This window comes from Sinocyclocheilus grahami, unplaced genomic scaffold (genome assembly GCF_001515645.1).
Source record: "Sinocyclocheilus grahami isolate Dianchi unplaced genomic scaffold, SAMN03320097.WGS_v1.1 scaffold666.1, whole genome shotgun sequence".
Taxonomy (NCBI): domain Eukaryota; kingdom Metazoa; phylum Chordata; class Actinopteri; order Cypriniformes; family Cyprinidae; genus Sinocyclocheilus; species Sinocyclocheilus grahami.
The window spans coordinates 397,394-410,114 of NW_015505845.1; the positions used below are offsets into that span (position 1 = coordinate 397,394).

The 12,721-nt window shown below is 38.4% G+C and overlaps 1 protein-coding gene across 1 annotated transcript; it reads right to left on the bottom strand.

Annotated features, from left to right (window-relative positions):
• Positions 1–1,920: 1,920 nt before the first annotated feature.
• On the bottom strand, positions 1,921–12,721 carry LOC107558923 (2-epi-5-epi-valiolone synthase). The gene is made up of 5 exons (XM_016242625.1): positions 12,497–12,721; positions 10,307–10,940; positions 8,824–9,063; positions 8,482–8,734; positions 1,921–3,196 (listed from the first exon to the last, which is right to left on the bottom strand). The coding sequence occupies exons 1-5, from the start codon at positions 12,631–12,633 to the stop codon at positions 3,105–3,107; spliced, it is 1,356 nt and encodes a 451-aa protein (XP_016098111.1). The 5' UTR covers positions 12,634–12,721; the 3' UTR covers positions 1,921–3,104.

Here is a 12,721-nt window from a genome sequence, read left to right on the forward strand (position 1 = left end):
GTTCAACTGAAGACCGATGAGCCGCTGATATGAGCATGCGTGAAACAAGCATTTGAATGAAGGGGCCAAATGAAAGTTTATATGGTTTCTCATTGTAAAAAGTAAAAGTAAATGATCTTTTTTTTTTTCATTTTTGGGTGAAATGCTTCCTTAGCATAGCTACATTAATCGTAACTAATTCATATATGTTGTGAACATTTCTGTTGAATGCAAATGCTCTACAAATCGTATCTTTTAGATGAAAACGCACACAACCAATAGATGGACAAAGTATGTTTGCTATGAGGCTGATCTGAAACAGCTGACCTTAAATTATTTCATTCCATTATTAATCAATGGCAATATTCTCTCAGTATTAATGTTTCTGGTCCAGGAGAATTTCACGTAGCGCAGTGGATTTGTGGAATACTCTTTAGACCCAGAGGCTGAAGAAATGCACATGTGGAAGAACAGTTTGCACACAGCTTTTGGAAAATCCAACAGATTTCCAGATGTCCTGTGGAATGTGCCAAGCAATAAGCAATATTCAGTTTGAACTCTGCTGAAAGCCTTCAAAAACTCTTCTTGTGGTTATATGCAGTGCCTGTATAGTTATGCAAATGTATTTCACCTCATGCATTTCTTAAGATACCCTGAGGATGCATTTTAACACAGTGCATAGCTTGACATAATCCATAAGAATGTGAAATCATTTCTTAAAACATATTTGATGACTAAAGAATAGTCATAATAATTCAAACTTCAAATTCCAATTTATTACCCTTTTTGATTCATTTCTGTTTTAATATGCATATACATTTTAATTACACTGTCCCAGGTCATTTTTTTTAAATAAAAAGAATTTTTATTAAATCTTAAAGAGAAAGATCTGGGATTTTTTATATATTGATGGCAAAAACATTGGAAGAATGATAATATGATGAAGATTAAAAAAAAGAAATATTTTATATTTTATTCTAACACTTGGGTTTTTTAATTCTTACATGGTGTAAAATGACTGACTATGTTTGTAATAATAAGCTGTACTGTTACTGTATATTTCTACTGTGCTCAGCTCAGATGTACTGATGTTTGCCTTTGAGTAGCATCCAATCTGTGCCACTATTTTGATCATGTAGGTGCAACTGTTGTGTTGTTTCATAGAACTATGCAAAGGTAACTTTCAGTTGAGAAATCAATGGAAAGATGTTGTAAGTGTTTAGCGTAGGTAACATAGTCAGACCACTGTAAAGTGCCTTACATTACAAATCTGTCACTTAAAGCAATAGTTCTCCCAAAACTTTCTGTCATCAGTCACTCATCCTTATGTCGTTCCAAACACGAATGACTTTATTTCTATGGTGGAACACAGAAAGAGATATTTAGCAGAGAATTCATGCTTCTCTTTTCCATACATTGAAAGCGAATGGGGACTGGGACTCATGGATGCCTGTTTCCACCACAAAATTAAAAATAATAATTAAAAACGTAACTTCATTTCCTACAATTCTAACTTGTTTTCTTGCAATTCAGAGATCAGAAAGAAACATAACTTTTAGATATAAACTCATAATTTTTAGAAAAATGGTTAGAAATGCTAAATATAAACTTAGATCTAAAAACAAATTTCTTTGTCGCAACAGACTTTGCGAGTTTATATCTCACAATTCTGAGTTTGCTTCTCAGAATTGAGAGTTTGTCTTTCATTTCTGTTTTTGTTCCTGAATAAAAAATTGTTAAAAATAAATTGCAATTGCAAAAATAATTGCAATTTTTTTTGTCTCGCAATTCAATAATTGCAACATTTTATCTTACAATTTGGACTTTTGTTCTCAGTTTTGTGAGTTTACATCTTTAAATTCAGTTTGTTTGTTTCTGCCGCAAAATTTAAAATAACGTATTTTTTTTACTTAAAAAAATAATTTAATTCTGAGGGGGGGAAAAAATCTGAATTGCGAGAGTCACAATTACCTATTTATTTTTATTCCATGCTGAAACAGGCTTCCAACAGGGACTGCCAATTTCCAAAAAGGAAAAAAAATAAAATAAAAACTACATTTGTAAAAATGTACAGTACATGGGTTTAGCGCTACGTGAGAGTAAGACGACGATGTTCCTAATTTTCAATTTTGTATGAACTATTCCTTTAAATGAAATGTTCTATTCTATATGTGTGATTTTAGACTTAGTCTTAGACTGTGGAACCTAACCGGTTCGGTCCTCGGTTGAAGTAGAGGGGATGATCTCTCAGTAGGACCACCAAACCTAGTTAATACTGACCCGCAGGGTTTGATCAAGATTGTATTGTATTCTGGCTTAACGCTGAAGTGTCTTGAAGCACTACAAAACTTTCAAGAATAGTGTATTACATAATCTCCTTCCCTTATAGACAGAAACTACTGAAAGTCATCCTCTGAATGTGATGTTACGCAGTGTTGACTACTAAAATGTTGCCAAATTCCAAGTGGAGTCTAAATATGCAGTGAAACTGTTATGTATCTCGTTGTGGATTTATAGCAAAACTGGCTGTTGCAATTTTTTTCTGAGCAATAATTCAGACAATCAGGTAACAGGTAAAGCACAAGGCTCCTGTATGAATGCATACGTATCAGTGACATCAATGAAAGGTGCCTTCAAAACAGGCTTCCGTCGAACTTCAACTAAACGCCTTTTAATAACAAACACAGTCGGTCTTTTATAGAAGTGTCTTGGCTAGAGATGGCTTTCGTTTTGTTAATATACTTTTGTTTTATATTTTTGAAGCTTAACCAAACATTATTTAAGAAAGGACTTAAGATAGCTTGTAATGTTGATTTTTTTTTTTGGTTGAATTTCTTTATAAAGCATTAACTTCCTATGAATTCAGTGCTGGAAGCCAGCCCACTTTAAACCTGTTGGGAAAGTCACCTTTCACTCTTTATGTGAGCTTTATAAGGAACGTAGCATTTCATTGTTGGGTTTTAAAGCTTGTCAAGTGTATTGTGAATGAAAATGTTACAGACGTTGAAATAAAACTGAGTGGTTTTCACAATTTCTGGAGGTTTTCATTCATGATTTGATGTGTTTCTTTTTGCAGCACAGATGTTTTTCTTGGTTCAGGAATATAATCAGACTCAACATTTGTGTTATTCTGGTTTCATGGTGGTTTCACACTGTTCATCACACCATTTCTTGAACGCTTGGCACACAATGCTCTCTTCTGTGTCATTGAAGATTCCTGCGGGGTATGAAAAAGACAGACTGAAGGAAATGAAACAAACTACAGTATGTCACAGTCTTACGGTGTTTGCTAAAATGTGCCCTGAGCACTTAAAGTTGGACTAAACTCTTAAAAATAAAGGTTCTTTACTGGCATCTTTAGTTCCATGAAGAACCTTTAACATCTACGGAACCTCTTCATTCCCCAAAAGGTTCTTTATAGTGGAAAAGGGTCTTTAGATTATTTAAATGTTGTTTCTTTTAAGAACTGTACACTGAAATGTTCTTTGGGGAACCAAAAATGTTTCTTCTAGCTATGGCATCTCTGTGAAACCCCCCTCATGGAAGTTTTATTTTTAAAGTGGTTTTCACAATTTCTGGAGGTTTTCATTCATGATTTGATGTGTTTCTTTTTGCAGCACAGATGTTTTTCTTGGTTCAGGAATATAATCAGACTCAACATTTCCTGTGGTGTGTTATTCTAGTTTCATGGTGGTTTCACACTGTTCATCACACCATTTCTTGAACGCTTGGCACACAATGCTCTCTTCTGTGTCATTGAAGATTCCTGCGGGGTATGAAAAAGACAGACTGAAGGAAATGAAACAAACTACAGTATGTCACAGTCTTACGGTGTTTGCTAAAATGTGCCCTGAGCACTTAAAGTTGGACTAAACTCTTAAAAATAAAGGTTCTTTACTGGCATCTTTAGTTCCATGAAGAACCTTTAACATCTACGGAACCTCTTCATTCCCCAAAAGGTTCTTTATAGTGGAAAAGGGTCTTTAGATTATTTAAATGTTGTTTCTTTTAAGAACTGTACACTGAAATGTTCTTTGGGGAACCAAAAATGTTTCTTCTAGCTATGGCATCTCTGTGAAACCCCCCTCATGGAAGTTTTATTTTTAAGAGTGCAGCCGGTTTTCGTTTAGCTGTGAAGCTGGAATACCTGGAATAATCTGTCAGCATCCCCACTCATCTAAATGCAAGTTGCATAAAGTTAGCATATAATTAAGCACAGTTAAGTCAATAAGTGATGGCTACTTTTGAATGCTTGCAGAATGGTGTACTTATTAGTGTTTTTGAAACACGGCTTCATGAAGCTTCGAAACGTTTACAAATCTTTAGTTTCGAATCAGCAGTTCAGAGCTTGATTCAAACTCGATTTCAGCAAATGAAGGATCGTTACGTCTTACTACTTTGAACCTTGGCAAATTTTGGATGAATAAATCAAAGGTAGGTCAGTACACTTAATCGAATTGTGATGATGGACTAGTGTCTGTGAATAATAAACCAAAAAAAAACAAAAAACTGCCAATTTAATAGGAAGTATGCGTTTTCTGTGTGGATAGGCGCCGCAGCTTCGTTGCTTCAGCATGGTGCTGTTGAAATTTCATTTCATTATATTTTAAAGGATTCAATTGTTTTATACATTTGATAACCACCATTTTTGATAATACATTTGTATTGAATCATAAAGACCCCAGAAAATGTTCTGAAAAGCATTAAACACTAGGGCACTATTATTAAGATGAATAAATTAATGTATTAAAGTAATACATTTATCAGACATCCTTTTTATTATTAAAATTTGAATAAACCATTAAAACGGAATCAGGAAAAAATGTAAATAGAGAACACAGAACTTTGGCAGGGGAAAAAACGGAAATTGTAAAAATATGTAATGGATTTCAATGGATATGTAGGCTTCTAGCTAAAACTTTCAGTAATAGCTATCTTTATCATTCTGCAATAATGGTGCATTCAGTAGTTTTTTAGCTAGCGTTAGCATTGCTATGTATTCTCACAGTGGTGCACTTATATCTATCGTGGATGGAGACCTATAAAGAGTGGTTTACACCAAGATTAATTCCTTTACATGTCCAACAAAGAATAAGTAATATGTGCATTACTAATAGCATTTTCTGTCGATAATGGGGTAATGAACTGCCTTTTTATTATTATTATTTTGTACTGTTCTCTGAGGTCCACATAATGTTATCAAGATGTTTACATAAAAAAAAAACAATTTAGAAGTAATAGGCTATTTTCTGACCAAGTTCTTACTGACACAGTCTGGATCTTCATTAAAAATAAAGTTAATCCACTTTTTCCTAATGTTAGGATCAGAAGTAAGGCAATGGAAAGACTGTTTTTCCACAACTTGGCACTGCATCTTGTCCTCAGAGCATCTTTATTGTTTGGTTTCTACATAGACCTGCATTGGCCTCTCTCAGTATTTAAAGTACACGTGCGAATCGGTGGGCGGGGCTAAACAGGCAGTGATGTAGAATCGGTGGGTGGGGCTAATCGGTTGTCGGGGCTAAACAGGCAGTGATGTAGAATCGGTGGGTGGGGCTAATCGGTTGTCGGGGCTAAACAGGCAGTGATGTAGAATCGGTGGGTGGGGCTAATCGGTTGTCGGGGCTAAACAGGCAGTGATGTAGAATCGGTGGGTGGGGCTAATCGGTTGTCGGGGCTAAACAGGCAGTGATGTAGAATCGGTGGGTGGGGCTAATCGGTTGTCGGGGCTAAACAGGCAGTGATGTAGAATCGGTGGGTGGGGCTAATCGGTTGTCGGGGCTAAACAGGCAGTGATGTAGAATCGGTGGGTGGGGCTAATCGGTTGTCGGGGCTAAACAGGCAGTGATGTAGAATCGGTGGGTGGGGCTAATCGGTTGTCGGGGCTAAACAGGCAGTGATGTAGAATCGGTGGGTGGGGCTAATCGGTTGTCGGGGCTAAACAGGCAGTGATGTAGAATCGGTGGGTGGGGCTAATCGGTTGTCGGGGCTAAACAGGCAGTGATGTAGAATCGGTGGGTGGGGCTAATCGGTTGTCGGGGCTAAACAGGCAGTGATGTAGAATCGGTGGGTGGGGCTAATCGGTTGTCGGGGCTAAACAGGCAGTGATGTAGAATCGGTGGGTGGGGCTAATCGGTTGTCGGGGCTAAACAGGCAGTGATGTAGAATCGGTGGGTGGGGCTAATCGGTTGTCGGGGCTAAACAGGCAGTGATGTAGAATCGGTGGGTGGGGCTAATCGGTTGTCGGGGCTAAACAGGCAGTGATGTAGAATCGGTGGGTGGGGCTAATCGGTTGTCGGGGCTAAACAGGCAGTGATGTAGAATCGGTGGGTGGGGCTAATCGGTTGTCGGGGCTAAACAGGCAGTGATGTAGAATCGGTGGGTGGGGCTAATCGGTTGTCGGGGCTAAACAGGCAGTGATGTAGAATCGGTGGGTGGGGCTAATCGGTTGTCGGGGCTAAACAGGCAGTGATGTAGAATCGGTGGGTGGGGCTAATCGGTTGTCGGGGCTAAACAGGCAGTGATGTAGAATCGGTGGGTGGGGCTAATCGGTTGTCGGGGCTAAACAGGCAGTGATGTAGAATCGGTGGGTGGGGCTAATCGGTTGTCGGGGCTAAACAGGCAGTGATGTAGAATCGGTGGGTGGGGCTAATCGGTTGTCGGGGCTAAACAGGCAGTGATGTAGAATCGGTGGGTGGGGCTAATCGGTTGTCGGGGCTAAACAGGCAGTGATGTAGAATCGGTGGGTGGGGCTAATCGGTTGTCGGGGCTAAACAGGCAGTGATGTAGAATCGGTGGGTGGGGCTAATCGGTTGTCGGGGCTAAACAGGCAGTGATGTAGAATCGGTGGGTGGGGCTAATCGGTTGTCGGGGCTAAACAGGCAGTGATGTAGAATCGGTGGGTGGGGCTAATCGGTTGTCGGGGCTAAACAGGCAGTGATGTAGAATCGGTGGGTGGGGCTAATCGGTTGTCGGGGCTAAACAGGCAGTGATGTAGAATCGGTGGGTGGGGCTAATCGGTTGTCGGGGCTAAACAGGCAGTGATGTAGAATCGGTGGGTGGGGCTAATCGGTTGTCGGGGCTAAACAGGCAGTGATGTAGAATCGGTGGGTGGGGCTAATCGGTTGTCGGGGCTAAACAGGCAGTGATGTAGAATCGGTGGGTGGGGCTAATCGGTTGTCGGGGCTAAACAGGCAGTGATGTAGAATCGGTGGGTGGGGCTAATCGGTTGTCGGGGCTAAACAGGCAGTGATGTAGAATCTGTGGGTGGTGCTAAACAGGCAGTGATATAGAATCGGTGGGTGGGGCTAAACAGTTGTTGGGGCTAAACAGGCAGTGATGTAGAATCGGTGGGCGGGGTTAAACAGGCAGTGATGTAGAATCGGGGGGCGGGGGTAAACAGGCAGGGATGTAGAATCGGGCCAGACCGGAAGCGTTAGCTTTAGCCGTTACGCTTTTTCAGCTAATGGTTGCAGGCTTACATCATAGAGTAAAACATTCCAAAAGCTGTTGTTTTGGCAGAGCTGTTTTTAGACTACTGAGAAAGTTTTGATTTCTGAAACTTACAGGATGTTTTTATAGCACAATGACCTCTTATATGTCAAAAGATCAAGGGAAATTTGATTGCTCAGTTCATGACCCCTTTAAATCGTTTCAACGCGTGTATGTTTACGCTAATTTTTTATTTAATTTTTTTTGTCAGTCTGTTTTGGTGTATGGTGGTAGACACTTTTTATAGAAAACTATTATTAGTACATTCTTAATTTCATTATACACCATTCAGATGACTCTTTACAAAAACACGATTTCCTAACGTGTAAAATTGTTGGATTTTGCACCAAACTACTGAATACACTTTTAATGTTTGAGGGCAAAAGTATAGTTCTTTTTATATTTCACATACTTGCTTTTCCCAGCGCTGTGGGTAGAGGCATTCTCAGAAATCCTCCTGAGTGCTTGAGTCGTTCAGTAAGGGACTTCAGTACTAGATCCAGAGTGCAGTCTGAATGCCACACAGGAAGATCTAGGCTCCGCATACACACAATGATACGTCTTTTCTCCTCTTCTGTCAGAAAGCCCCTTTCGTGAGCCACATAGACCATGAAAGCCATGTCAATGTTCACCGCCTCTCCATGCAGAAGCGCAGGAAGTATTTTCTGTATCAAAGAAAAGAGTGACTCAAGTTAGAGTAATTCAAGACTGACACACAGTGTGCAGTTTTAGTTTGAGTCCTAATATGCAGCACCATTTCAAGCTCTGTGTATGTTTACGCTCATTTTTTATTTAATTTTTTTTGTCACTGTCTGTTTTGGTGTATGGTGGTAGACACTTTTTATAGAAAACTATTATTAGTACATTCTTAATTTCATTATACACCATTCAGATGACTCTTTACAAAAACACGATTTCCTAACGTGTAAAATTGTTGGATTTTGCACCAAACTACTGAATACACTTTTAATGTTTGAGGGCAAAAGTATAGTTTTTTTATATTTCACATACTTGCTTTTCCCAGCGCTGTGGGTAGAGGCATTCTCAGAAATCCTCCTGAGTGCTTGAGTCGTTCAGTAAGGGACTTCAGTACTAGATCCAGAGTGCAGTCTGAATGCCACACAGGAAGATCTAGGCTCCGCATACACACAATGATACGTCTTTTCTCCTCTTCTGTCAGAAAGCCCCTTTCGTGAGCCACATAGACCATGAAAGCCATGTCAATGTTCACCGCCTCTCCATGCAGAAGCGCAGGAAGTATTTTCTGTATCAAAGAAAAGAGTGACTCAAGTTAGAGTAATTCAAGACTGACACACAGTGTGCAGTTTTAGTTTGAGTCCTAATATGCAGCACCATTTCAAGCTCTGGACTGATGATATGGCCAAAGTCCACCAGCCGGTCCAGGTCGTCCTCCCACAGGTTTGGAGCAAGTTCCTCCAGCATGGTTTCAATGGCCAGTCTCGTGGACACACTCGCTGCATCCGCATGCATATTTTCTGGCATTCTCCTCGATGGTTGGAAACTAGAGTCCAACAAATGTCTGCCATCCTTCTCCAAAAGTTCAAAGAGTCCTCTGTGTTTCATCAGCGCCATCTGTAGGGGATCACTAGTATTGGTGACACAAGACCTCAATTAGACTTCACAATAATGTTCAAAAGTCTGGATTTGGTATGAATTTTAAGTGTTTTTCAAATAAGTCTGCAAGGCTATTTGATTAAAAAAAAAAATACAGTAAAAACAGTAATATTGTAAAATATTACAATTTAAAGTAGCTGTTTTCTATATGAAAATATATTCTAAAATGTAGTTTATTCCTGTGAATTTTCAGCATCATTACTGCAGTCTTCAGTGCCACGTGATCCTTCAGAAGTTGGTTTATTAAGATGTTGGTTTGTTAATGCAGAAAATAATTTTTCCAGTTTATTTGCTTGTGCAAACTGTGGCTTTTTTAGGACTTGATTTGATTAATAGAAAGTTCAGATTAGCAGCAATTATATGAAACAGAAATCTTTCACTATATCTCTCACTTTCACAAATGTATAAATGTCTTGATGGTCACTATTAATCGACTGAATGCATCCTTGCTAAATAAAATAATTATTTATTTAAAATTTCTTTCTAATTTCTTTTAAGATTTTAAAATCCTATTTATTTATTTGTTTGTTAATCTATTTATTTATTTAAGGCATTACTGATATGTCATTCAATTTGTGCCAAAGGTACTAAATATAACATATAGACTAAATTTAAAGAAAATAAAAACACTTTAAAAAAAGACAAAAATACTTTAAAGTCAATATTTTAGCTTTAAGGGGATAGTTCACCTTCAGTTGGTCCCCATTGACTTCCATAGTATGGGGGGAAACATGCATGTCAATGGGGACCAACTGAAGGTGAACTATCCCTTTAATCTTAAATAAACACATATTTTAATATATATTTCCACCAATCAGCATTCATAATTGAACTTTCAGAGTGTATGCATTTATGCATCTAGAGTTACAGTATGTTAGTCAACACATCAAAATAAGTCTACTTCTTTAAAGCACAATTAATTAAAAGATTATTATGATTATTAAAACTGGTTTAAAATGTACTTTACTACAGACAAAGTGTCCATTTTTAAAGTGTGCTTAAGAAAGTGAACTCTATTTAAGTACACTTAAGATTTGAAGTACACTACTAGTGCACATTAAATACAATTAAGTGCACTTCGTTCAGTGCAAGTCAGCGCATGAACCATAAAATGCAATGTAAGTTGTTTTAGATGTGTAAAATGCGAACATCTTTTGAGAAACTGTCCAGTATTGTATTGTCATCCATGCAGTATATGTACCTTCAGCATTTCGGCCATTCCATTAGAAACATGGCGGCGTGGCAGAGTGCAGAGGAAACTCCTGTCCAGGAACGCTGCCACGGGTGGGATGTATGACCCTAGCTTATTTTTACCATTGGCAAAATTGACCCCAGTCTTTGCCCCCACACTGGCATCAATGTAAGCCAGCAGAGTAGTAGGGACACGGATATACGGAGTACGTCTGCGATACAGTGATGCAGCGAGACCCGTGATATCCAGACAAACACCGCCACCGATAGCGATAATGGGCTCCGCACGGCGGTCAATCCCAAACTTATGGACTTCCTCCAAGATTCTGGTCACCAGGGTCATGGACTTGTTCTCCTCAGTTGTGGGTAAGGGAAGGATCTTGTAGGTCACCCCTCTCGCTTTGAAATATGCTGCCACCTGGGAGCCGTATAGATCATTAACAGTCTCATCAATCACAATGAATCGCTTCATTACTTTACTGTTGGTCTTAAGGGCCTGGAGCTCCGTAGGGCTGGAGATATGGCCAAACAGTAAGGTGTCATTGCTTGCATCCAGAAGACTCTCACACTGAATGACTCGATAGGTGAAGACGATAGGACTGACCACTGTCCATGTGACTCCATCTTCTGATGAAGACTCATAACTGTGGGGACAAATTAACCATACTTCATTCAGTATTTCAGTAGAAGCTGAATGTCCAACAAAAGCACTAAGAAGTACATTTCAGCATACGTTGTACTTATTATAGTAATTACAATAACTGGGTAATAACTTGGTACTAACCCTAAACCTATTTTTTTCCTGTGTAGTTACCTTAGCCAGTACTTTCTTAAGTATGTACATTGTAAATGCTCAAACATTGCAGTTGCTCTTTATTTTACAGTATATGTCATGCATTTAAATATATTTGTAATTACACATTTGTGATGAAGTTGCAAAATATATGAACTTTAAATGTAATATCACATAACACACAATTAAAAGTATTAATGCATTATTCAGATTATTAATTCATTTTACATGTGCATGTAATTCACGTGCTAGTGCACTAGTGTAAATAAGTGTACTTCAACAAAATATTTAAAAACATAAAACCTTTAATTTGATATTAATACAAAGTGCACTTTTTTAAAACACAAAACCTTTAATTTGATATTACTACAAAGTGTACTTAAGTGTGCTAAGAAACTCTCTTAAGTACATTTAAGAGGCCTTTTATTTCATTAATATTATATTATCTGCATGTACAGTTTTTTAAATATACTTTTAAGATTTGAAGTACATAAGTGCACATCAATAACACTACTTTTTCACAAGGTATGTTTAAAAAAACATTGTATACATATTTTTTGGCACATTTGCTGCTGTTTTACCAGGTTTGGGGGGAATTTACCAAGGTAAAATCACATTTATTTTTGGTAATACCATTTTGTTTGGACATATGTTTTGCCAGTGTCTTGTCTTTTTTTTATTTTTTATTTTTTTTTACATGTACCATTTCTGACATGTCCAAAAAGACTGGCAAAACAATGGTACAATACCATGTTCTATGAAATAGTACCATAGTGGTGCCATGTCATTCTTTTGTAATACCTTGAAATACCCTGGAAAATTGTGGTGCCATTTTGTTTGGACATATGTTTTGCCAGTGTCTTGTCTTTTTTTTTATTTTTTTTTACATGTACCATTTCTGACATGTCCAAAAAGACTGGCAAAACAATGGTACAATACCATGTTCTATGAAATAGTACCATAGTGGTGCCATGTCATTCTTTTGTAATACCTTGAAATACCCTGGAAAATTGTGGTGTATAGCCTATATTAATGTACCATGCCCGTACCATTTTTTGTAAGATCAGAGAATAGTGTCTATTAAAGACTACAGACACTTTCCCCCACTCACCCAAAATACACACACTGTGAACTTGACCTCATGCTTTCCAACTGTAAGGTTAGTTCTTAAATTAGAAGAGCACTGCGACATGAAGTAAACAACTCACTCATGATTTTAAGGTTAACCGATTACTGAAAGATAAAAGTGATGAAATATGATTTTATTGACTGCATTTTGTAATGCAAAAATTCTAAAGTTTCATTCCGCCAAGTTTTATCCCAGAATGTCCAGCCTGAAACAGTAACAAAGCTCCCTCTATGATGTTAGAGTGACATCAGAGTGGTAAATCTAGGTAATATACTCACATCCTGGCTTCTGACGGTCGTCCCTCGACACGCTGACTGTCTGCGGTCTGTCTGCTCCACGTACAGTCTGCATGCACCAATCTGAATTCAGTCACATGATCACAGACTCCGTCACTGATTTCTGAAGCACGAGACATATTGAAGTTGAAATGCGAAAGTTGGCCACTTGCCGACTCGTGCCAAGCGTATAACAGTAACTGAAGCCACTGCTGAGGTGACGGTGGA